This window comes from Phoxinus phoxinus, assembly GCF_949152265.1.
Source record: "Phoxinus phoxinus genome assembly, chromosome: 18".
Lineage (NCBI taxonomy): Eukaryota > Metazoa > Chordata > Actinopteri > Cypriniformes > Leuciscidae > Phoxinus > Phoxinus phoxinus.
In genome coordinates this window covers 8,560,430-8,587,410 of record NC_136893.1, presented here as the reverse complement: position 1 = coordinate 8,587,410, position 26,981 = coordinate 8,560,430, and the positions used below count along the sequence as shown (strand labels likewise).

At 37.4% G+C, this 26,981-nt stretch overlaps 2 protein-coding genes across 4 annotated transcripts in view; one reads left to right on the top strand and one right to left on the bottom strand.

Moving 5' to 3' along the window:
- rapgef3 (Rap guanine nucleotide exchange factor (GEF) 3) overlaps window positions 1-12,536 on the top strand; it is a 35,682-nt gene extending 23,146 nt beyond the window's left edge. For all 3 annotated transcript variants that reach the window (XM_079587900.1, XM_079587898.1, XM_079587899.1), the window contains 20 exons: window positions 627-703; window positions 836-982; window positions 1,063-1,175; window positions 2,283-2,365; window positions 2,669-2,747; window positions 2,866-3,016; window positions 3,331-3,413; window positions 4,273-4,303; window positions 5,632-5,710; window positions 5,823-5,960; window positions 6,116-6,213; window positions 7,232-7,357; window positions 8,725-8,906; window positions 9,907-9,997; window positions 10,437-10,487; window positions 10,571-10,658; window positions 10,758-10,822; window positions 10,945-10,999; window positions 11,405-11,476; window positions 11,568-12,536. In XM_079587900.1, coding sequence (XP_079444026.1) covers window positions 627-703; window positions 836-982; window positions 1,063-1,175; window positions 2,283-2,365; window positions 2,669-2,747; window positions 2,866-3,016; window positions 3,331-3,413; window positions 4,273-4,303; window positions 5,632-5,710; window positions 5,823-5,960; window positions 6,116-6,213; window positions 7,232-7,357; window positions 8,725-8,906; window positions 9,907-9,997; window positions 10,437-10,487; window positions 10,571-10,658; window positions 10,758-10,822; window positions 10,945-10,999; window positions 11,405-11,476; window positions 11,568-11,686 — 1,928 coding nt within the window. In that variant the 3' untranslated portion in view covers window positions 11,687-12,536. The remainder of the gene's footprint in view (window positions 1-626; window positions 704-835; window positions 983-1,062; window positions 1,176-2,282; window positions 2,366-2,668; window positions 2,748-2,865; window positions 3,017-3,330; window positions 3,414-4,272; window positions 4,304-5,631; window positions 5,711-5,822; window positions 5,961-6,115; window positions 6,214-7,231; window positions 7,358-8,724; window positions 8,907-9,906; window positions 9,998-10,436; window positions 10,488-10,570; window positions 10,659-10,757; window positions 10,823-10,944; window positions 11,000-11,404; window positions 11,477-11,567) is intronic.
- itga5 (integrin, alpha 5 (fibronectin receptor, alpha polypeptide)) overlaps window positions 12,465-26,981 on the bottom strand; it is a 56,808-nt gene continuing 42,291 nt past the window's right edge. The window contains exons 27-30 of the mRNA XM_079587897.1: window positions 23,903-24,016; window positions 22,631-22,732; window positions 22,422-22,544; window positions 12,465-14,814 (exon numbers count right to left, since the gene is read on the bottom strand). Coding sequence (XP_079444023.1) covers window positions 14,734-14,814; window positions 22,422-22,544; window positions 22,631-22,732; window positions 23,903-24,016 — 420 coding nt within the window. The 3' untranslated portion in view covers window positions 12,465-14,733. The remainder of the gene's footprint in view (window positions 14,815-22,421; window positions 22,545-22,630; window positions 22,733-23,902; window positions 24,017-26,981) is intronic.

Here is a 26,981-nt window from a genome sequence, read left to right as displayed (position 1 = left end):
GGGTCATTTTGTTGCAAAACACAGCTTACACGCATAACAGGGAGGCTTTATTTGAATCATTGCACTAAATTGACAAAAAATACAAGTAAACAGACAGTAATAAAATAAGAAAAATCAACAAATCGCAAATGATAGCACAAATAAATACAGTAGAATCAGGAGACAAATGAAATAAACTGCTTTAAGTTTTTCACTGGATAGTCTTCATTGTAAAAATTAAATACAGATTAATGCTTACAATTAAAGTTACAAAAGCTATTCAGTCAATAGCAAAGAGTGACTTTCTCTGTCTTTTGTTCTCGGCAAGACGGGCATTTTGACATGATGTATGTATTTGACCGTTTAAGCGCATTAAGCCATTTAAAAAGTCCATTTGATACTCATGAGGTGTTTGAGAGGACGCTGTATGTGAGCGCCACTAATATAGTTAATTGGTGCGCGTGCTTTTGGTGTGAGCATGAAACCTGCGGGAATGATTTAATCGGAGCGAATAAGACGAGTGACGGTGCGTCATTCCTATGGAATGAACTGAAAACGCTCGCTTTGCTCCGCAAGCTTATTGCAATTTAGGGTAAGTTTGTGTTTATTTTAAGAATACAATGTAATGTGTTTGTGTTTTATGTCAGTATTCAGTCAGGGGGACAAAGGGACTTCCTGGTACATCATCTGGAGAGGCTCTGTTAATGTCATCACACACGGCAAGGTAGAACCATTTAACTTCAGCTGAGTGACCTTAACAAGTCATTGAGTTTAAATATAGATACTTGCATTGTTTGAAGTTTATTCATACTGTTCCTCTTAAGGAAAGATGATCTTGTGTATGTGTGTCACACAGGGCTTGGTGACCACGCTCCATGAGGGAGACGACTTTGGGCAGTTGGCCTTGGTGAACGACGCCCCTCGTTCTGCCACCATCATCCTAAGAGAGGACAACTGCCACTTCCTGCGGGTGGACAAGCAGGACTTTATACGTATCCTTAAGGTAGGTTTTGTGTGCATAGCTGAGCATCTGCATGTGCGGATGTGTGTCTATGGTAATCTATAACCTGAATTGAACTGCAGGATGTCGAGGCCAACACCGTCCGCCTGGAGGAACATGGTAAAGTGGTTCTGGTCCTTGAAAAGAGCTCGGCGCAGGAGTCCACCTATCAGGGAGGATCAGCAAGCAGCAACAAGTAAATGATTCTGTCAAAATATGTATTAAATTGCACATCTCAATGATTTAATTGAAGCCAAAGTGTGTAATCTCTGCACCACAAGCATCACAATTTTTTTATGTTAAAATTTAATGTAAAACTATTTGAGCGTAACAAATTATACACTTCATTTTTAATTCTTATTATTACAGCATACATTACCATTCAAAAGTTTGGTTTCGGTATTATTTCTTTTTATGTTTTTCAACTTTAAGAACTCTCTTATGCTCACCAAAGCTGCATTTATTTGATCAAAATACAGTAAAAAATATTTTGTGAAGTATTAAAATGTAATTTATTTCTGTGATGGCAAAGCTGTCACATGATCCTTCAGAAATCATTCTAATATGCTGATTTGCTGTCCGATTATTATCATAATCAATATCAATGTTAGAAACAGTTTTGGTGATTTATATTTTTGTTTCAGGATTTTTTGATGAATAAAGTCCAAAAGAACAACACTTATTAGAAAGATATCTTTGTAACATTATACATGTCTTTACTGTCACTTTTGATCATTTTAATGCATCCTTGCTGAATAAAAGTATTAATTTCTTCTTCTTTTTTTAACCTTACTGACCCCAAACTTTTTAACGATAGTTCATAAAACGGTGTGTCCATGTTTTAGCCCAAGCCAGATTCCCTTTCAACAAAATAATAACAGATTTTAGCTCGCACAGATGATTTAATAAAAACAATTACTTAGTAATTTGAACTGCATTTATTGAATTTATGATAATATCTACTCGCAGCATTAAGCCTATTTTAGCATGCATGTGAGTAAATTAAATCAGCCAATTCAAATGCATCTTCAAAAACCATTTATATAAAATCAGCAAGTGAAACGAGCCCTGAATAATAAATATCCAGATAAGGTAAAGCAGTTCACATTTAAAAACGTCTGCTAGTGCAACCACTGTAGATGATTCATGTAAATACTTCACCTACAGAAGTGCTATTGTACAATGAAATGCAAGCTAAATCATTAGTCATCACTATTATTTGGTTTCAAGTGCATTAAACCAATTATGAATGATGGAAATGGAGGACACTTAATTATCGATTTGAATTATCCTCCTCTCGCAGGTACACAGTAATGTCAGGAACGCCAGAGAAGATCCTAGAACACATGCTGGAGACGATTAAACTGGAAACCAGTGATTTTATAGGTATGGCAGATCCATGGTTTGTAACTTGTGTAACATTTAAGCTACATAAAACTTATGTAAAACTTACTACACAAAAAATACTTTAGAAATGTAGTATTTGTTTGTTTGAGTTCAGTTATGTACCACAGGCGCATTGCAGAAGAACGGACTGAGGGAGAGACCAAAACATTCCTGTTCATTTGGTGTTTACGCATCCATTTAAAACCAGCAGTCAGATGATTCAGATTCTTCTGGGTTTCTCAGCGCAGCTCTGCCAAGTAAACAAGTCCTTGTTAATGAAGTTTCTATTTTGTGATTCTACAGATCCCAGTGTAAGTGACTTCCTCCTAACGCATCCACTCTTCATGCCCTACAGTCAGCTCTGTGCGGCCCTCCAGCATCAATATCCTTCTACTACAGGAAACACTGACAATCTGCTTCATTTTGATATATCTGTGTTGTTATTGTTATACTTATTGTTATTTTTTGGTCAAATTTCACTCCTTAACCTGAATTTGCACCTACCAAGCGGAGCCATCAGAAGGCTCAGACCTAGAGAAGGCAGCGTATGCTCTCAACACCAAGCAAAAGGTTGTGAAACTGGTGGGTCATTGGGTGGCTCTGTATGGTTTCTTACTGAGGGACAATCCTGTGGCCTTTGAATTCCTAGAGGTAAAAATGGGTTAAATGCTGTAGCACCATTTTTCATGTCTTTAACGTTTCACAAGTTTAGATTTTGATAGCACGGTACTTCATTAAATAAAAACCAATAATTTGATTACCGTCTTAATGAATGTGCTTATTGTGCATTATTCATCATTTCATGTTGTTGTTAAAAAAAATCTAATAATTGTATATATATAAAACAGTTTTTGCCTCTAAAATGGCTTTTCTGGTAACATAATGCTGGAAAAATATTTATCAACAATGTCATAACCTAAAATGTTAATCCTGAAGTGAAATCGATCTTTATGACTTTATGATAGAAATTCAGGGAGGGGGTGATGGCTGACTCGAGACTTTCCAGCATGCTCAAAGAACAGCTGAGGGACAGAAGGAAGACAAAAATGTAAGTAAAACATTTGCCAAATGTAGCCTACATTTGTACACCTGCACACATACAGTTCTGTCATGAAACTCTAGATGGTGCAGGCTGCTTGCAATCGCATCATTCTCTATAGGGCACAGCTGATTGGTTCCTGCTGTATCAGTAGCCATTGAGCTTGCTGCTCAACCTTCAAATACTTGGGCTGCGTTTACACTGGCACAAAAAATCCGATCTTTTACTTTTACTCGAAATCTGATTTATTTCGCATCTGATCTGAGCCACTTCCAAATGTGGTTTTAAATCAGATACATATCCAATATCTGTACGACCTACGTCTAAACACGCATATCCGATTTCCCTTTGAATTCCAATTCCACGAGGCGAGGACGACACGTTTATTCACAAAGATAACTTTTTAATGTTGTGTTATGAGGCAGACGTGCCCGTGTGCGTTCGCTCACAGCTTTTTATTGAGGTGGGAACTTCATATTAATCTTTGTAAAGAAAATAAATTGTGCGAACACAGAAACATTCAGGAGCTGGTTCTCAACCTCTGCCTGTGACTTTTATAAATAAAACAGCTTCACTACTGAAAGCTACATTATATTTCTCAGCAATGACCAACAAGCTTCACTATTAGGTTTCTCACTCGCGCTTGCTTTATTTCACTTTAGTCAAAATGACCACAATCAGGTCTCTTACATTATGACTTCACACTTTGAAGTTGATGTCATCAAATAATAAAATAAATACCATACTTAATCTTTATTTGACCTGCTTTTTTAAAGTCCACACCTTTACTCTTGAGTCTTCTACTGTATGTCATCAAACCTCTACTTAATCCTACGTTAATATGTACTCCCTATTATACTCCTTACAGAACCGAGAATGGATGTCACACTCTGACGAAGGTAAGAGGCACTGGTTTCTTGTTCTATGTGAAACTTGCAGCGATAAGAGACCAACCAATAAATCCTACTTACTTTATGACACAGCATAATAAACAGACTCTCCAGTGGAAAAGTCAACATCTCTGTGGCCACAGGTCTTTAGACGAATTCAGAGAACTAAACAAAAGTAAATCCCTTTCTGACAGAGCATTGAATTGTACACTAAAAGTAGGTCAGCTGTATCCATGGTCACATAAAACCCAGTCATCCGTTATATAGTTTGCACTGTATTTGGGAACAGGTGTTTAAATAACAATTACATATACCGGTATGTACAACAATACATGTAGTGCAACACTTAAAAATAAAGTAAGTTATAAGAAAAATACAATTATTACCTTGGTTGTGAATGTGAGTTGCAATGTTATGCAAAGGGAAGCACTTGCAAATTAAGTTTTAGAAAAATTTAAGTAAGGTGAACTTGCATATTTTTTTATTTTGTACTCAAACATTTGAATTGCTCTTAACATGAAATATTTGAGTTATGAATTCATTCATTTAACTTAAAATTATATAATCTCAATGTATTTATTAGTAGAGGAAGCTATGTTTAACTAGCTAATTCAGTAAATGCTAAAATCCCAGCCCAGTTTCAGTTAACTTTAAGTTTGTCTAAATTAAAAGAAACAAGTTCATAAAACTCAAAACAATGAAACGATTCAATTTACTTGAAATGTGTCAGTTTTGTGAACTCAAAAGAAAGTTCTAAACTCAAAAATGTTCATTTGTTTGAACTAATTTGTTTAATTTACATTTACCCTACTCAAACTAAGCGTTGAGCGTTAGGGTTTACAGCATGTTTTATTCCTGAACGAATAAGTACTTTGGAAAAAATCTCTTTTGAGCGAATTATTGATTAAATCCTTTACTTGTTCCGTTGCTAAATAAATCATCGTTTTTAAAACACATCAGTTGTATCATTAAGACTTACTTGCCACCACCCGTGTGATGTGGTATTGTGTTTATTTATAGTGTGTGTGTATGTAAAACAATTCTGTAGGAAACACTGTAGAGCAGTACAGTAAACATACTAGTAGGAACTAGTAGGGAGGCATCCTAACAAATGGTTTTAAAATGCCATATTGACCATCCTTCACTGATATCTGATCTTCCGTCTGATTCCTCAAATTCTTGGAATAAGAACCGCACTTATTTTCTCAGGCACAGAAAATCCATCATACCCGAGATCATCAATGCTGTCCATGTACTTCAGACACACAGTCTTCCTACACATGTTGAAAACTGCCCTGCAAGCTCTAATATCCAATATCATCATCTGTTTGTTTCAGCTAAACCAAAAGTTTGATTGGTTTTCTGCTTATGAAGAGCCAGTGGGAAAATTAAGGTCGATTAAAGCTCAAGATAAAGGTTTGTAAAAGTACAAACCCATGATACAAATAAATGATAAAAGAGCAGATATAACAAGGATAATATCCAAAAATTGAAATTGCTCGCATTAATCAAAATTGTCCGTTTGCAGTCTTATATGAGATCTTTAAACCGGATCATAAGGCCGTCACTGTGATGCTGCCAGTCGACGCTTCAGTGAATGACATCTTGACTACATTAGTGGATCCTGAGAGAAACTATGTGCTGGTCAAGATGAATTCCTCAGGAGGTAAGCTATGAGATTCAGATGATTCGGCTTCAGAGTTTCCTCTGACCGGGCCAGAACTGTTACAGTTTCAGATTGAAGTCAATATTAGTTTTTGTCCTACCTAAGAGATCAGAATTTTCATGTGATCAAGGTGTCTTCTGCTTTGCTTGTTGCAGACAGAGTCCAGCTCAAGCTGGAGACCATGGCAGTGTCTGCCTCTTTGGGAGTGAACGAGAGGCTTTTCCTCTGCTCTGCCAGCCAAGTGGAACAACTGGTGAGAGATGCCAGCAGAATTATTGCTGATTCACAGTAACAGTTCCTCACTCTAGCCATACAAGTCAGCTGTAAATATACATAAACTGTGACAAATGTATTGTTCTGTACATTTACATAGTTTGAAACTTTGCAAAACTAGTTATAAAATGTTTTTGGACTTCTTTTTTTTTTTTGAGATTCAAATAATTAGTTCATCCAAAGGAACTTTTTTTTTTCATGTAATATTTGTTTATGATATGCAATTATAATGAGTGGGGACTAAAACTTTTAAAGTCGTGATAGTCTTTTATTCCCTATTGTGGCTTATACCGGTATCCAAGTGAAACTGCTTCTTAAACAAGAAAGAATGTAGGGCGGGACTTGATTTGGTCCACCGGGAATTGATAAAATAGTTGGATTGTTGTGGTTTGCTATTGGTTGATCTCATGTCATGTTCTCGCCCTCACGCCTGCAAACGTCATCAGAAAAGAGATGTTGCTGCAATATTAGGGAGGGGAAGTTATTTTGATGAAAGATTATGAGGGCGCATGAATAAAATAAATAAATAATAATAATGTGCTCAGATACATTTTTACTTGACTTCAAGCTTCAAAAAGGACACAAAAGCACCATAAAAATAAAATAAAAGTGGTCTATACTCCATACTATAATATATTGACTTCTAAAAAAAGTAGTGTTCCATTTAATATATTTTCCATAATAATGTAATGTGTGAAATTTGAAGATGTGTGTGTGTGTCCTAGTAAACCCTACATTATGGGGATAATATGTCACAACAAATATCAAAATCCTTGTCTTTGTGAGGAATTTTTTTTGGTCCCCATGAGAAAAAAAAGTTTATAAATCATACTACGTGATGTTTCTTGAAAATGTAAAAGTGCATAACGTTTTCTGTGGGTAGGTTTAGTGTAAGGTGATGGAATATACAGTTTGTACAGTATAATAATCATTAAGTCTATGGAAAGTCCCCATAAAACATGAAAACACAACAAGTGTGTGTGTTTTACCCCTGACAGACCCCCGTGAGCGAGCAGCTGGTGCCAGAGAAGAGCACCATGGACACTCTGGAGCAGATGTGCTCCAAGGACATGGCCAGTCAGCACACCAGCTACGACTGGGAGCTCTTCATGGCCATGCATGAGGTAACAGCCAAACCAACACACAAATTCGTCACTGGCACAACACAATTCATTACGTTCTTTCACGGCAGTTGCCAGATAAAGAAGGAACATTGAACAACATGACTAAATACTAATACTAAAATCTAATCGGCAGCATTGCTAACCACAGTTAGAGCATCACATCAGTGTGACACTTCTATGACATAATGCTGTAAATATCAGTGTGTACTTGGCATCTCACACGGACACGAATGTCACGGTATCTGTTCGAGAATCAGACATGTCAGAGAGCACGAGTCATTGAAACATTCTGCAGCCGAGCCGTCTGAATCGCACGCCTGACTTACACCTGCTGGGTAAACAAATACCTGGCGTCTGCATATGTGCAGAACAGATGAATGAATGCAAGAAGGAAGTGAAGTGGACACAAGTGTCATTTTAATGACTATTTGTTTTTACGTCCAGAACAATCAAAAACATCCAAAGTTCACCTGAAACTAGTACAGAGCAGATAAAAGCAATCTTGTAGAGTTATGCTAATAGTTTATTTAAAGAACAAATAGTTTATGAATGGGGAAAAACATTTTGTTTACATTTCTTACATTTATTACTAGCGTTCAAAACTTTGGGGTCAGTAAGATTTTATTAATGTGTGTTTGAAAAAAGTATCTAATGCTTATCAAGGCTGCATTTATTTGATTAGAAATACAGTAAAAAAAAAAAAAGTTAAATGTTTTTAAAATGTATTATATAAAAAAAAAATTTGTATAAATGTATTTATTCATGTGATGGAAAAGCAGATTTTTCAGCATCAATACTCCAGTCTTCAGTGTCACATGATCCTTCAGAAAACATTCTATATGCTGATTTGCTGCTCAAGAAATATTTCTTGTTATTAATATAAAATTTAAAAACAGTTGTGTCGCTTAATATTTTTGTGGAAACTGTGACCATTTTTTTCAGGATTCATTGATGAATAGGAAGAAAAGCATTTATTTGAAATAGAATTTTTTGTAACAATCTAAAATTACTGTCACTTTTGATCAAAAATATTTGAACATAATATATATTATTATTATATAATTATATATTTATTCATAATAGATTTACATATGATATTATAAAACTAGGCACAATGAAAAGTGGAAAAATTGGTTGGAACAGTAATAAAAAGTTATCAATTTTAAAAAATATATAATAATTTTTTATACATTTTTATAATATGAATAAACAGTGGTTGCCAGGCAAAGTCTCAACTTGCCGCATACAAATATAGAATATGTTTATGGACATACTATGTACTCTAAATAAAATAAAAAGTTAAATCATTAAATTGGACATTTTAATTTAATACGGGTTGGTAGTAAAGATAGCTTGCTGTACTACAGGTGGAGCTGGTCTACTACGTTTTCGGACGGGAAAAGTTCCCAGGAGCCACTACGGCTAACCTTGAGCGGTTTCTCCGTCGCTTCAACGAGGTTCAGTACTGGGTGGTGACTGAGCTGTGTCTCTGTGAGGACCTGCTCAAGAGAGCCATACTACTGAAGAAGTTCATCAAGATGGCTGTTGTGTGAGTACAAGACGGTCAGCTGCCATACAGCATTCACACACTAGTGGAGGATATCCCACATCTGTCAGTGGTTTAATCATTAATGCCATTACAATAGTCTCTCTTTACGTCATAGTCATACTATTGCATAAGTTCAGCTTCACCATATCAATTTGACTCACTGTATCCATTAATTCACATAATCTTTAAACAAACTTTTGTGTTTTGCAGCTCTACAGCTAAAGCACTTGTAGAAGAGAATGCACAAATTATACCAATATATGTTAGTAATAAATGCAAAAAAAATTTTATTATACTGCTATTTACTGCATAAATTATTTTATTTTTATTTAACAATGATTGGTTATGTTAAAAAGCCTAAAAATGACAAAAACAATCTGAATACATTATATTTATTTGTAAAAAAAAAAAAAACGTGTTAAAGTCAGCATGAAACTGAAGTTGCAATAGTCTTTTCTTCCGTATTGTTATGGCTATCCGAGAATATTCTGCTTCTCGAACAAGAAAATAAATGTAGGGTGGGACTTGATTTTTTTCCACTGGGAATTGATTTGATGGTTGTGGTTTGCTATTGCTGTGATGTCATGTGAGTGACAGATGCCCCGCCCTCACGCCATTAAATGCATCATCAGAGAAGAGAAGATATGACGATGATGCAAGCGGGAGGGGAAGTTATTTTGATTAGATTATGAGGGTGTTGAATAATGTGTTTTGTGTGCACAGATGAATCGTTAATAATAAATACTCCAATATTCCATTTAAAAAAAAAGAATTTTCCATTTTAAGGTGACTTTAAATCATGTAAAATCATGACCATTTTTATAATGCATGCCCATTTGTGGCTACTAGAGGAAGCCAAAATATTCGACTGTCCCAGCCGTTCACATGACTTATTCACAAATAACTATTTTTTGTAATATCATACCACCAATATTTTACAGTGAAACAAACACATTTGAGGGATTATGAGCTCATGGACATCTGATTTGATCTATTTCAGTTTAAAAGAGCAGAAGAACCTGAACTCATTTTTTGCAGTGATGTTCGGCCTCAGTAACAGTGCAGTGCAGAGGCTCAATAAGACATGGGAGGTAAGGACAAGTATGTTCTCTTAGTCTAGATAAATCATCTTTTGTTGTTTTATTTCTGTGTAAAATACCAGCATCAACATTTTTTCAGTGATCACTAACACATATCGAAAGACCAATCATTTAAAAGACTTTGCATTCACAAATGTAACTATACTATATTATCACCCAGCTCTTGAATATGTATGTCCAACTTTATCCACATACAGTGTTCTCGCTTATGCCAATATAGCAAATCTAAACTTGATTGTATCGTAGCAAAATGTGAACTATATTATCAACCAGCACTAATCTGCTAAATGCAGATAGAAGATAGACATTATGAGCATTAACATCACGATTTTCTGTAAAGCTGCTTTGAATCGGTGTGTAGTGTCAAAAGCTCTATGCAAATCAATGACTTGACTGAAAATATTGCTGTTTATTTTATCTTAATGATCAGAGACTCCCAAACAAAACCAAGAGGATCTACTGTGCATATGAAAGACTGATGGTAAGAGCGAATGTTTACATGGTTTTGTCCAAGATATGTCTATGTACTATTTGAAAAGTAATCATCTATCTTATGTGTTGTAGGATCCATCTCGTAACCACAGGGCCTACAGGCTGGCCGTAGCCAAACTCAGCCCTCCATACATTCCCTTCATGCCTCTGCTGCTTAAAGGTACCGAATCTCATTCACATTACTTACTATAATGTATGTCATGACTATTTGGTGGATAGCAGTCAACTTAATCTATCACCTACTTATTTCCCTGTACAGATATGACGTTTATACATGAGGGAAACCAGAACTACACTGATAAACTGGTCAATTTTGAGAAAATGGTGAGTTTGTGGTGAGAGTATTTTATTTAATTGAAATTATGCTTTAAACTTAAACTCCATGCCTTAGAGACATTAGAGAAAATGAGAGAAAAACTTTTAACATGTGCTTTTTACATTTTCAGCGCATGATAGCCAGGACATTGAAGATGATTCGAGAGTGTCGAAGCCAGCCTTACGGTACGGCTCCCCCTAGTGGAGTGGATCACAGCACGCCACAGTTTACAGAGATAGTTCACCTAAAAATAATTTTTTTGTCATAACTTACTCAGCCTCAAGTTGTTCCAAACCTGTACGAGTTTCTTCTGTTGAACACAAAAGAAGAAACTTTGAAGAGTGCCGGAATACAAGGAAGTCAATGGCTACAGTCAACTGTCTGGTTATTAACATTCTTTAAAATATCTACTTTTGTGTTCAACAGAAGAAAGAAACTCATACAGGTTTGGAACAACATGAGGGAGAGTAAATGATGACATTTTTATTTTTGGGTGAACTATCCCTTTAACTCCCTCATGTCGTTTAACAAATAATTTGTATCTGAACTCTGCAACTAAGAGATATTCTGTTATTTTTATGCTTTTGCAGTGCCTTCATCTCCACAGAAAGGCTTGACCGAGAGAATGTTCTTGGATGCCCAAGCTATACGAATATCAACATGTATGTTTTGTTTTTCTTCCTCAAAAATGATTTTAAAAACAGACTGGAATAAATCAGCATAAATTTGATTTCCCCCTCTCATATCTTGTAGATTCAGAGCAGTCCTTGACCCTGCGCAGTGCAACCAATGTGAGACTGTACGTCCAGAACCTTAAAGTGATCGACAATCAGAAGAAACTAACTCAGCTCTCCAGAGCCATAGAGCGCTGACGCACCGCAAAGACTGCTTTTCTTCAGTCCGTCCTGCTCCATATTGGAGAAAAAAAATGACTGAGGGAATCCATGATCACCTTATGTGTGGTTAATTGGTGTAAATTATCACACACTTTGTCAAGTCAGTGCGGCGTGGACTGTGATAAGCTGTGCATTGGCTTGGAAAATGCTGACATTTCCTTTGGATGCCTTATCAGAAGTGTTCTGATCTGACTGCTGTGACCGTTTGGGCCGTATCTGACACCCTACACCATGAGCAAAGGATTTCACTTTAGTGCTGCTGGCATTAACTGTTATTTATTAATATATATATATATATAGTATGACCATGTTGATTCTGACTACTTCTTCGCCATATTCTTTCCAAACTAGCAACACTGGCTTAGGCTGTGTTGTAGATGCATAAAGTGGGGTTTAAAGAAGTTGTTTAGGGACAAAACCCTGAAAAATGTCTTGGTAAATAAACATTATATAGACATGTATATGCGCTAACTATGGTGTAAGCGGAGTAATAGACTAAACCAGTGGATTACAGAAAATGAATGCACATAAATGCATTGCTTTTCAATACATCTGTGGTCTGTCAACACTCATTCCCTATGTAACAGTATTATGGCCTGTTCTGAATATTAACCTTTGAATTTCATAGCAAGCAAGCACTGGCGAACAGAATGTACAGATTTTCACTAGCTGCTGTATATAAAAGCCAAATAACACCAGAATCCTATGAAGAGAGCACATTGCACAAAACAGTTTGTAGACATTATATATGAAAATATATATCTTATGCATTTTTTCTAATGAAGTGTTTATTTTTTATAAATAAATTATTGAACATTTGTGTTGCTATTTCTTTTTCTTTTTTGGGGGGTTTAAAATATATTGTGCGTTTATGCACCAAGTATCCACTATCAAAACCCACATACAAATTATTTTCCCCATCATGCCAAATAATCTAAAGAAAAAAAATCAAAAACAATTCAATACGCAGTTGTAAAAAAAAAAAAAAAAAAACTGAAATTTATTTAAAATGCAAACTGTAAATACAAATAATCACTTGAACATCCCTCTGATTCTCCCCAATATGGGGCGATGAAATAAGTCAAATCAGTATCAGCTGAAAATTAAAATAATCTCCTCACCAAACATATTTACAACTCAAAAAACACAAACGGGGTTTGGGGCAGCTTTTAAAAATAGAAAGAAAAAAATGAAGACATACCCAGTGTTTCCTCCCGCCTAAAATACAAAAATCTCAAGGCTAAAAATCTAACTTTTGGAGGAATAAATAATTTTTTGAAAATGTACAAAAGAGATTCAAAAACATTACGAAGGATTCAAGTGGTGTGTCAGTTTTTGGTTGTGTACCAATTCAAACAACCATATTTGTTTGCCAAAACCTGCATATACAATAAATGCAGTTTAGATTTGACGAAAGATTGAAATTGTCACATTTTACCAATAAAATCTAGACCTTTTTGGCAATTAAGTCATGTTTCTGTATTTTTAAACTACAGCATTACACTGTTTTTTTTAACATCTGGGCTAATTTCAACCCTCGAACTGGGTGTTGTCTTCAAATAATACTTATTTCTGAGAACTTTACTAAAATATAGTATTAACATACACATGACAAAACAATTTGAAATGAACTTTAAGAAGAAGAAAAAAATACAACAATATTGCACTTCCATACAGATTTCCTACGCATCCCACAGTTCCAGCTGCTTTCCCTTTCTAGGTGGCTCGCTGAAACAGGAAGTTCACGATGGGTGATTGCAGTTACTTCCTGTCCCGATTCCGCCACTTCAGCACCATGATGTACGGAGGCATTTCTACACTGACTGTGGACAGAAATCTCTCATATCCTCAACCATACGCGCACAAAACAAAACAAAAAGTATACAGGTGTATTTCAACATTCAGTCCCTGGATGAGGCCTGCTGCCTTGGAAGAGGTTTGCTTTCAGTTCATTTTGCACCAACATTTGCGGAAATCTCCGTTCAAGTCCACAGTGGTTCTCCGTTCACCCACAGAAGTTCGGAGGGCGACCCTTCCGCTCTTTGGCCCAAGAGTCCGTTAGAGGAATGGCAAAGCACAGCTCTGCTTCAAGGCATTGGTGAGGTTTCACAGGATCCAGTTGTGTCCCAGATGACTTTTGAGGCGACGTTGCCGAGATAACAGGACAGAAACGGCTGACGTTCAGCAGGGAAGAACGGACGCCTTCCGCGATGGGTCCTGACGGATATTTTCAGCGGAAACGCGGCCACTCGATCACCATCACCTGAGAGTGAAACCAGCTTGGCTTGTTTTCTTTGGAAGATATAGAGGTGACTGAGCTGAAAACATCTCATTCGAAGTGAAAACCCATTCCAATAGAAATCACATGACAAAACAAAAACATTTAAAATGTCTTCATAAAAATAAAAGAAGAAATTAAAAGACAGCAGGTAAATGGAGATGAGGGTCCATGATGAGGGTTCATTCTCACTTTCAAAACACAATAAATGAACAAAACCTGTATCAGTATCTTTGGTTGGTTGTGAAATACTGCATAGACCTTTTTTTTTGGTTAAACGTGTGTGTGTGTTTAGTGAAATAACACGCAAAAAATGAAAAAAGCTACACTGCAGATTTAAAACTAAGTGAAATTGTTTAAAATTGAAACATACTCTTAATGTTAGTGCAGGTCGTGTCTGTCTTGAGCGTTTGCTGCCGGGCAAGGCAAGTGAACCTGAGCTTTGGTTAAGATGAACCCAAACTGTTTTGTAAGTGGTTGGCTAGAAGTGGTGGTTAAAAATCAAGGAAACCCACATCAAGGAAATTCAATAAGATAAAATAAACTATGTCAACATTCATTTGGCTTTAAGTCCTCAGGGTCTCGTCATCTAGTGCAGTACAGTGAAGATCCAGTGATCTTTCCTCCACATTCCTCTACTGCAGTCTAGTCTTTGTCTTTGTTAAACAGCAAGTAACCTTCTCTTAGGATGAGCTCTGGTTAAGAACATTCTTTGGGACGTGTTCTCCGAATGCTCCCGGGTAGTTTAGGCCTCGGATGCAGCCTGGGGTTTGAGCTCGGCTTTTTCCATGGCGGTGCCGTACGGAGTTCTCTTGAAGAAGCCGAGCTACAGGAATCAAGAAAAGGAGACAAAAATCAAAAATCATTTGCAATTGGCTACACGGAGTGCTGTCAAATCAATTAATAGCATCTGACATAACATTTGTAAATAGAATATGTGCAAAATATATAGTTAAATTATATTCCTATTGCGGATTTTTATTACAAAAATCCATTGAGATACTATTGTATTTTTTATACAAATTTTGAATATTTTGTTGTGTATTTTTGGTAATTTTGAATATATATTTTTTTTTTTGAATGCCTATATAGTTTATTAATTTATTTTTATTTTAGTTATTTTAGTAAAATGTATTTTTAGGGCCCAAGCCTTGAAAAGGCGAAGGCCCTATTGTTTTTCTTAGGATTATTATTATTTATTAGGGCCCAAGCCCTGAAAGGGCGAAGGCCCTATTGTTTTTCTTCGGATTATTATTCTTCTTTATTATTATTATTATTATTTTACTACCTTTTGGGCACTTTTGGGGGCCTTAACGTGCTCAAAAACTCTTGAAACTTTGCACAAATGTCAGAACCTGCGGCCATCAGGGCCCGACTGAAGCTGGGACCCGGGCGTGGCAGGGGGGCTCGCCAGCGCCCCCTGGAATGGGATTCAAAAACATGTCCATATCTCAAACACGCTTGCATGTAATAATATGAAACTCGATACACATATAGATCTCATCGGGCCAAACAACTTTCGTGCTCTAAGTTTTACGCCAGTCCAACAGGAAGTCGGCTATTATGGGCTGTATGGAAACGCATGTTCTGGCATTTGAAACACTTGTCCTAGAGAATTCATCGGATGACCACGAAACTCGGTGTGCATGAAGTCAAGACATGGAGGATGCTAAATTGCGAGGGGATTTTTGATATCTCGAACGGTTTGGCCGTGGCGAGGAAACAAATTTATGGCGAATATTGGAAACAGGAAGTGTGTTATAACATCCTCATACATTAACTGATCTTGATGAAACTTCAGCAGTGTGTTTGTTGTAAGAGGCCGATCACATGGATGTGACTATTGTGAGTCAAAGTTATAGCGCCACCAACTGGCAGCAGGAAGTGTGTCACTTTCAAAATGCTTTGAAATCACCCTCTTATTTTTACCCGATTTGCTTCAAACTTCATCTGTATAATGTAAACACACGGCAGATGTAGACCTGTGAAAGGATTATTGATATCTTAAATACTGTTGCCATGGCAACGCATCAAACTTTAATATTCTTTTTGGGTGCATTTGAGGCTCTTAACATGCTTCAAATTGCATGAAACTCAACATGCATATCAGATTTATTAGGTACTAGGCATGTGTGAAGTTTCAGAAACGGGCGCGGTGGAGGGGCTCAGTAGCGCCACCTTTAGTCAAAAATGGGGTATTAGTTTTACCTACAGTAACAAAAATCGGTATTTATATTTATCTCCCCGAGCCGGACAACTTTCTAATTGACAGTCATTAGCTCCGACCAACAGGAAGTCAGATATTTTGGTTTGAATGTGATTTGATGGGAATTTTGCCAGTCTCTCTCAGTGTCTGTGTGTGTGAGAGAGGAGGGGGGGCTTTATTTTAACCCTTTCTCTGCTGTGTGGGACTTCTCGGGCACTTTTGGGGCCCTTAACGTGCTCGAAAACTCTTGAAACTTTGCACACAGGTCAGAACCTGCGGCCATCAGGGCTGGGCTGAAGCTGGTACCCGGGCGTGGCAGGGGAGCTCAACAGCGCCCCCTTGAACGTGGTCCGAAAAACTTGGTCCATATATCAAACACGTTTGCATGTAATAATATGAAACTCGGTACACATATAGATTTAATCGGGCCGAACAACTTTCGTGCTCTAAGTTTTACGCCAGTCCAACAGGAAGTCGGCTATTATGGGCTGTATGAAAATGCAAGCCCCTGGAATTTGATATACTCCTCCAAGAAAAATTATCCTATCGCCACCAAACTCGGTCAGCATGAAGTCAAGACATTGAGGACGCTAAATTGCGGACGGATTTTTGATATCTCGAACGGTTTGGCCGTGGCGAGGAAACGAAGTTATGGCGAGAAAAGAAAAACACAATGTGTTATAACGTCTTCATACATTTATTGATCTTGATGAAACTTCAGCAGTGCGTTTGTTGTAAGAGGGCGATCACATGGATGTGACTATTGTGAGTCAAAGTTATAGCGCCACCAACTGGCAGCAGGAAGTGTGTTACTTTTAAGATACTTTTGACTAAAGTGGGTGGGTTATTTTTACCTACAGTCACAAAACTCGGTCTGTATATTGTGCTTATCGATCCGGACAACTTTCTCATTTACAGTCATTAGCTCCGACCAACAGGAAGTCAGATATTTTGGTTTGAATGTGGTTTTGTCTCTCTCTGACAGAGTTCCCCCTGCCATTCTCTGTGTGTGTGTGTGTGTGTGTGTGTGTGTGTGTGGGGAGGGAGGGAGGGCACACACACAGACAGCCCCCCCCTTTTCTGTGTGTGTTTGGAGGGGAGCAGAAAGACTCACACTAGAGTGCGGATCGGGCCAAATTTTTCAGTCCGAGCCCAGCCCGCGTCCGACAGAGCAGTAACCGAACCCGACCCGAGCCCGACAGGCATAAAGATATTTATGTTCGAGCCCGACCCGAGCCCGACAGTTAAAATCCCATTTTTTTCTCATACTAATGACAATTGTACGTTTTTTTGTGTGGAAAGCCCGCTTTTATTAAGCAACTGTAGGAAGGCAATCGGAAATGTCAACAGGACAAGCGCATCAGCGCGCGGAGCAACAAGCGCTCTTAACACCTGGCGCGCGCACATTATGCACGCGTTTCGTTGTCACGGCTACATAAACAAATGTCCGCACACAGGAAGACGGATGTTATGGTAATATTTTACATGTATTTTAATCACAAAAACGAACGTTTGCATCAAGTGAAAGCATCAGGCACATCGGCTACCTACATAATAAGCTGTTTTAAATTTAAAATGTTCAATGCCTTATCGTGCTGATGTGACCGAGCCCGACCCGAACCCGAACATCATTTCTAAATATCTGTCCGAACCCGGCCCGGCCCGTCGGGTACCGGCGGGTCTCGTCGGGCTCGGGTCGGGTATCCATCCTCTAACTCACACTGATGCAAGCTCTAAAGCAGACTTCTTCTCGACAGTCAAAGCGGGGTTACGTTATTGCCCGTCGTGCACAGGAACCCGAAAGACAACGGGGTGGCGGCTTTTTATATATATATATATATATATATATATATATATATATATATATATATATATATATATATATATATATAAATAAATATAGCTGCAAGCAGCGATGGAGGGCCCAAGCCGGTGGCAGCGCCAGCCCGGTGCCTATTATTAGGGCCCAAGCCCTGAAAGGGCGCAGAGCCCTGTTGTTCTTCTAAGGGTTTTTTGTTATTCTTCTTCTTCTTCTTCTTCTTTATAATAATTTTTTTTTCAAGGTTTTTGCCACTTTTGGGGGCCTTAACATGCTCAAAAACTCTTGAAACTTTGCACAAATGTCAGAACCCGCGGCCATTAGAGCCGGACTGAAGCTGGTACCCGGGCGTGGCAGGGGGGCTCGACAGCGCCCCCTGGAACGGGGTCCGAAAACTTGGTCCATAAATCAAACACGCTTGCATGAAATAATATGAAACTCGGTACACTTATAGAACTCATCGGTTCATATATCCTTCATGCTCTGACTTTTTACCCCAGCCCAACAGGAAGTCGGCTATTTGGCGTAGTTTAAAAAACACATGCAATGGAATTTAAAATACTCCTCCTAGACGATTCAAACAATCACCACGAAACTCGGTGTGCATGAAGTCAAGACATTGAGGATGAAAAGTTGCGAGGGGATTTTTGATATCTCGAACGGTTTGGCCGTGGCGAGGAAACGAATTTATGGCGAATATTGGAAAAAGGAAGTGTGTTATAACTTCTGCATACATTCATTGATCTTGATGAAACTTCAGCAGTGTGTTCGCTGTCAGAGGCCGATCACATGGATGTGACTATTGTGAGTCAAAGTTATAGCGCCACCAACTGGCAGCAGGAAGTGTGTCACTTTCAAAATGCTTTGAAATCACCCTCTTATTTTTACCCGATTTGCTTCAAACTTCATCTGTATAATGTAAACACACGACAGATGTAGACCTGTTAAAGGATTATTGATATCTTTAATACTGTCGCCATGGCAACGCTTTCAACTTTTATATTCTTTTATTCATTTGAGGCTCTTAACATGCTTTAAATTGCATGAAACTCAACATGCATTTGACATTTATTGTGTAATAGACATGTGCGAAGTTTCAGAAACGGGCGTGGTAAGGGGCTCAGTAGCGCCACCTTTAGTCAAAAATGGGGTATTAGTTTTACCTACAGTAACCAAACTCGGTACGTATATTCTTCTCTTCGATCCAGACAACTTTCTAATTTACAGTCATTAGCTCCGACCAACAGGAATTCAGATATTTTGGTTTGAATGTGTACTGTTTGGAGCATTTTCCCTCTGCCCCCCTGTGTGTGTGTGTGTGAGGAGGGGGGCTAGTTTAGTTTAACCATTTCTCTGCTGTGTGCAAAATCTCTGGCACTTTTGAGGGCCTTAACATGCTCGAAAACTCTTGAAATTTTGCACACAGGTCAGAACCCGCGGCCATTAGGGCCGGGCTGAAGCTGGTACCCGGGCGTGGCAGGGGGGCTCGACAGCGCCCCCTGGAATGGGATTCGAACACTTGTCCGTGTATCAAACACGCTTGCATGAATTAATATGAAACTCGGTACACTTATAGATTTAATCGGGCCGAACAACTTTCCCTGGGTCAAGTTTTACGCCAGCCCAACAGGAAGTCGGCTATTACGGGTTGATTGGAGAACGCTTGCTCTCGCATTTGAAACACTTCTCTTAGAGAATTCATCCGATGACCACGAAACTCGGTCAGCATGAAGTCAAGACATGGAGGATGATAAATTGCCAGGGGATTTTTGATATCTCGAACGGTTTGGCCGTGGCGAGGAAACAAATTTATGATTAAAAAAGGATGCATAAAGTGTGTTATAACTTAGTTATAGTTTTACCTACAGTTACAAAACTCAGCGTGTATATTGATCTTATCAAGCCGAACAACTTTCTAATTTACAGTCATTAGCTCCGACCAACAGGAAGTCAGATATTGTGGTTTGAATGTGGATTGTGTCTCTCTCTGTCTCTCTGCCATTCTGTGTGTGTGTGTGTGTGTGTGTGTGTGTGTGTGTGTGTGTGTGTGTGTGTGTGTGTGTGTGTGTGTGTGTGTGTGTGTGTGTGTGTGTGATATTTTGGTTGGGTGACAGTTGTAGGTTACAGTTTGACAAGAGTTTATAGTTTAACAAAAGCACAATGTTGTGCTTTATTGCGAGTGTACACAAATATAGAGAAACACTTTGAATGATGTCCTGTGTGAACAAAATGACGGAGTATGTTTTTATGTCTCCATTCGATCGAGCCACACACACACACACACACACACACACACACAGCATTCCAATCTTGACATCGCAGCATGTTCATCATAGCCTTAATAAAATTTAATAATAAAATAGTCAACCTAACATAAAAAAATTACACTGCTCTGTTTAAATAGTCAGTTGTACAGTTCGTACCGTTCACAGTAAGCACCGCTCCACTGTGATGTTTCCAAGCATATATATATATATATATATATATAATTAAAGCTGCAAGCAGCGATGGAGGGCCCAAGCCGGTAGCACCGCCACCCGGTGCCTTTAGTGCAACTAAAGGCACCAGGGTGGCGGTGCCACCGGCTTGGGCCCGCAATCGCTGCTTGCAGCTTTAATTATTATTATTATTATTATTATTTTACTACCTTTTGTGCACTTTTGGGGGACTTAACGTGCTAATAAACTCTTGAAACTTTGCACAAATGTCAGAACAACTGAAGCTGGTACCCGGATGTGGCAGGGGGGCTCGGCAGCGCCCCCTGGAATGGGATTCAAAAACATGTCCATATATAAAACACGCTTGCATGGAATAATATGAAACTCGGTACACATATAGATCTCATCGGGCCGAACAACTTTCGTGCTCTAAGTTTTACGCCAGTCCAACAGAAAGTCGGCTATTATGGGTTGTATGGAAACGCATGTTCTGGCATTTGAAACACTTCTCCCAGAGAATTCATCCGATGACCACGAAACTCGGTCAGCATGAAGTCAAGACATGGAGGATGCTAAATTGCCAGGGGATTTTTGATATCTCGAACGGTTTGGCCGTGGCGAGGAAACAAATTTAAGGCGAATATTGGAAACAGGAAGTGTGTTATAACATCCTCATACATTAACTGATCTTGATGAAACTTCAGCAGTGTGTTCGCTGTAAGAGGCCGATCACATGGATGTGACTATTGTGAGTCAAAGTTATAGCGCCACCAACTGGCAGCAGGAAGTGTGTCACTTTCAAGATACTTTTGACACAAGAGGGGGGGTTAGTTTTACCTACAGTCACAAAAATCTATATATATATTCTTCTCCTTGAGCCGGACAACTTTCTAATTTACAGGGGGGAGAATATACACACATACCGGTATATATATATATATATATATATATATATATATATATATATATATATATACACAATTGTTTTTCTTATATGTGCCCTCGATGCGCACTTTTGCAAAACCCACACTGATGCAAGCTCTAAAGCAGACTTCTTCTCGACAGTCAAAGCGGAGTTACGTTATTGCCCGTTGTGCACAGGAACCCTAAAGGCACCGGGGTGGCGGTTTTTTATATATATATATATATATATATATATATATATATATATATATATTTATATTTATATTTTATTTCACTTAACGCGTTTACTTTATTTCAAGTAAGTAAAGTTTTTTTTAGGGATTTATTTTCATTTATATTTATTCAGTGAACTATAATAACCCTGCAAACTAAGGAGGATAAGACGTTTTTCACATTTATTTACAAATTAGTCCTACTATAACTGATAAGAATTTGTTTATACTTGGTTATTATGCTTAGTTATAATAGTCTGAGAATAAGATTTACGATTAGTTACAAAATAGCCCGACTACAAAAGATAAATAGTCTGACTACAAAAGATTAGTTTAGGTTGATACAATTTAGTTTATGGTTAGCCACAAGTTAGTTCCATTATGAAAGATAGGGATTTATTTACAATTAGTAAATTCGACTGAAGAATAAGAATTGGTTCACGATTAGTTAAAAGATAGTCGGACTAAGAATAAGATTTATGTTATGATTAGTTACAAGTGTTTCTTAATGTATAGGATAATATTTAACTTATAATTAATGACTTACTTGCTTAACTACAAAGATTAAGATTTGTTCATGATTGTCAACTAGTGGCAACAATGAATACAAATCAGTTTACAATTGGTAATAATCTACTTCTAGGATGAAGGATAAGATTTATTTTAGAATTAGCTACAAGTTAGTCCCTTTATGAAAGTTACATGTTCATTTATGATTAATTGTAAGTTTTAAAATTACTTTGCAGTCAGACAGGTTTGCAACCAATAGTAAAGGAAAATCATTTGTTTATGATTATCCATCTTGAACTAGAAATCAAAATGGCAGACACTGACCTTGTAGAGGACGTAGATCAGCAGAGCGAGCAGCAGAAGGCCGGCTAGAATAGCCAGAATGATGATCCACAGAGGAACGGCGTATGTACTGTCTGGCTTATTCCACACCACAGGAGTCACCAACTAGTTCACAGAGAAAAGATGAGCATCACTGGATGATTTTTAAGAAGAACTATAGATTATGTCTGGTGATGAACTTGAATGTTTACCTTTTTAGCACCGCTAGGAGTCAACTTGGGCAAAATGGCATATGGCATCTTTTCCACTTTGTAACTAGCAAGGCACTCCAGAATGAAGCTTTTATAAGGATTCTGCAAATGAAAGCACAACAACTACATTTGTAACCTCAATATGTGAAATAAATAGAAAATAAAAGTCTAGGTTTTACAGAAAATAAATAAACATTATGGATAATATCAGTTTGAAATAAGACAAGAAAATAATGATAATGATGATATTATTAATAACAACAATATTTTATTTTGTACATTGTATAACTTTAATATAGCATTTTTACTGTTTTTTTATTTAAAAAAATTAAATTCTCGATAGTTTTTAAAAATATGTAAACATTATGATTTAAGAGAAAATACATATTAAAATACAAATATATATATATATGCAAAGCCACGCGCACACACACATACACACACACACACACACACTACATTTGTAACACTAATACGGAAATAAATAAATAAAAGTCTAGGTTTTATAGAAAATTATATATACATTTTGGATAATGTCAGTAGTCTCAATTATGTTTTGAAATGTTGAAATGTTAAGAAAATAATGATGATAATAATAATAATAATACATTTTATTTTGCTTATTGTACAACTATAATTGTATATTTTATATTATAATATAAAAAAAATATTTAAAAAAATTATTCACTACAGTTTTTAAAAACAAATATGTAAACATTACAATTTAAGAGAAAATGCAACTTCAAATCTCACACACACGTAAAACTGTCTGTGCATTAATTTGAATGTGCCTAGTTTGATTTATGTAACAATCCCACTTGCGTCCACCTGGGGGCGGTATTGCTTCACTGAATCCCAGTGTTTCTGGCTTTGGTTCTCACAAAACCCCTCTGACATTCCAATCCGCTGAGCTCTCAGGATTTCTCCTAATGTATTTTCAATGCACTCACTTATAAGCTTTGTATTGGCTAGAACTGCAGAGAGCATGTAAGGCGTCTCTCAAAAGAGCTCCTGTTTGGAGACATCATCTGACTCTCTTTAACATACATGAACAGACACTCGCACAGGAAGCAGTCACACTTTACAATAAAAACTATAAAGTATAATCAATTTAACCAGTATAATCATGGGACAGCCGTTGAGAGGTATGCAAGCTCTTGTTTGAGTCTCAAATAAGACTAACAAGCTTGTACTTGCTTGTATTGCAGTATTAGTAATAATCTATTGAGACGACAGCTTTGGACTGCTTGCACCAAGGTTTTTTCCGCTCACCTCCATAAATGTTTCGGCCCAGATTCGCGAGCGAACATGCAGTATGGCACTCGTCCCTCGCTCCAACAGGCCAACGTTACACGTAAGAGTCCAGCAATCCACACTGGAGCAAGACTACATCAGAAAAACAGAGTTAATAATCAGTTTATGGAAGTTTGCAGAACTATTTCATCACAGTGCATTTTAGCTCATGTCATAACTCATTACAAACCCTTCATAACTGCAGTTATTCAAATAAACAATTGACACTGAATTGTAATGATGCTATAAAAGATGTGCCTTTTAAACAAACAAGTTAAATTTCCTGGCAGAAATAAATAAAATCACCATAAAAGCATGCCTGGCTGTCATTTGAGACACAAGCATTAATTAAAAACCCAACAATAATTCTGAATGTGAGGATCCGGATGGAGAGACGGGACCATGGGACAGACATTAGCGTCACGAGCCAACGGCAGTGACAAAGGACCTAATGTTAGCGTCTCGTGCATCGACTGCTTTAAATTAGTGGGAAATCAGTAGAAGAGTCACAGGACAGTAAAATCCTGCCTACAGTTGCCTGAAGTCAAATTCCAACCCACAGATGCAATAACATTCAGCTCCCTGGTCTTTACAAGCTGTGCATTACCACGTTCATCAACGGATCCCTGTAACGTCAAATTCCTTTCATTAGGAGGGTGGGAAAAAATGATCACGGAACATACATTTTTCCCTATAGTGGTACAACCCCAACTTTACATGAGCCCCCCCAGCTCTTGTACAGCATATCATATTTAATATAATATTTATACTATATATATCTATATATTACAAATAGTTAAGAAAAATAAACTTGATTTAATTTTTTATAAATAATTGTATATATATATATATATATATAAATATAAATGCATATATGCGCGCGCATGTGTGTGTGTGTGTAAATACTTGATGTAAATATATTCACGTATTATTTCTATAGATTTGTCATTTTTATGTACACTAATTATTGAAGTTAATTAATGGTTAAAACAAGAAAAACTATTTGCCAATAAGATAAGAAAAATATATTATAATATAAGCAAAAATGTCAAGTACATGTATCTTTTTCAATATTTTTAAGTCTATTTGGTAACACTTTACAATAAGTTCCAATTAGTTCATTTTTCATTAACTAATATGAACTAACAATAAGCAATTCATGTTTCAGTATTTATTCATCTTTGTTAAGGTTAGTTAGTAAAAGTATAACTATTCATTGTTAGTTCATGTTATCATTAAATAATATGAACAGGTCCATCTTTTGATTTTATTAACGTACAAGTAAATAAGTCAGATTAATAAATGCTTTTTTTCATTGATAGTTCATGTTAACAAATGAAGCCTTATTGTAAAGTGTCACCGTCTATTAACACCTCATCCTAGTCGAGAGATGTCAAACCTTTTGAGTCCTGTAACACATCTCCACTAACAGAACATGTCAACGGAGACTCCTGCTCTCCCTCAACAAAATTAGCACAAGGGAACAGGCGAAGAAATAAATAGCCCTCTAGGAACACTTCATCAAGCAAGAGATGATAAATGTGGGCGATTGAGCGCAACAGGCGACAAAGCCCTCTTTCATTTGGTCAGGTACAGCTACCTACAGCTGGACTACACAAGCAGCTGCTGTCTGAGAGAGCTGGTAGCTGGAGCGGATAATGACGCAGAGAACAACCGGGAATTAGAGGGTAGAGCGAGGACATTTCGGCAGACCCATCACTCTGGAGAGTAATGAGGTCATTAATGGTCACGCACATACGCGAGCACACAAACACGCACACATGCACCTAGACCGACCAAGCAAAACATCTTTAATCGCGGCCAATCAGTCAGAGTAGATCTTTGACCCTGTGTGACTCGACCTTCTTCTGAGTTACTACACTAGTGAACGAAAGGTCTCGCTGCATTCTCATGACCTCAGACGCCATGTTGGATGTGTTTGTTCAACATTTGCATTTCTCAGCGAAGGTAATCCTGAATGTATGCATCCAAAATGGTGGTAAAATATGGTTTGTGAGGGAACATTTAATTTTTTTTCATCCCTAAGTCACTTTGGCATCCAAGTACATTTAATACTGAAAAGTACTGATTAAAAATACTGTATGTGGGTTATGTTTTTTTATTAGAGTATAATCCCAGCTGTAAAGACCCAACCATGTTCGGAGGAGACCATTGCCACCGATGTTCTCTACCATCAACTTAGCTCACGATGCTTTTGGGAAATGCAGCGCTGGTTTGTTGTTCTTAGCTGCTGTAACCTATAAATACATGAATGTTTCGCCAATCATTTTGACATATTCGGGTCTTTAGCGACCCGGATCTATAAGCATATTTTGTTACATTTTGGAGCTTGGAAGGGTTCAGTTTGAGCAGATGTTTTATACAATCACCACTGTCCTCGTCATCAGAGCTCATTTCCCAATAGATTCAACATCTGGCTCATATTCGTGATCATATTCTCAAAACTATCATTTTCAACATCTTCAAAATCAATATTATGATCTCTGACAGCTTCTCCACCAGATCCACCATCAAGTGACAGTAACACTATTCAATTGCGTTCAGTACTTGCTCTGCAGTAAATCGCTAAGTTTTGCTGATGATACTTCCTTTGATTTTGTTTTCTGCCTACGACAACTATAAGTGAAACGTCACTTCATCACTGTGTATCAGACATTGCCACCTTGTGGAATAAAGGTGAATTGCACTTATTCAGTCATCAAAGATTAAATTATGAATTGAATTCATAATTGAAAACTGCTCGTTGAGCAGAAAAATATATTTACACTGTTACACAGCTCGGGTTGTTAGCGACCCGATACAATTTTTACAATTTTTTTTATAATAATTCTTGTTATATTGTTTATAATAAATGTATTGAGGAATACTAAGAAGGTTGATGTCTAATTTAAAAAAAAAAATGAATGAGGAGGAGGGTAGTGAATGACGTCCCGGGTCTTGGTATGTGTTTAAGGGTTAAGAAGGTCTCTCAGCATGGCTGAGCTGGTGTTTATCTGGTCTCCCAGCCTGACCAGCTGAAAAGTTTCCAAAACCCACT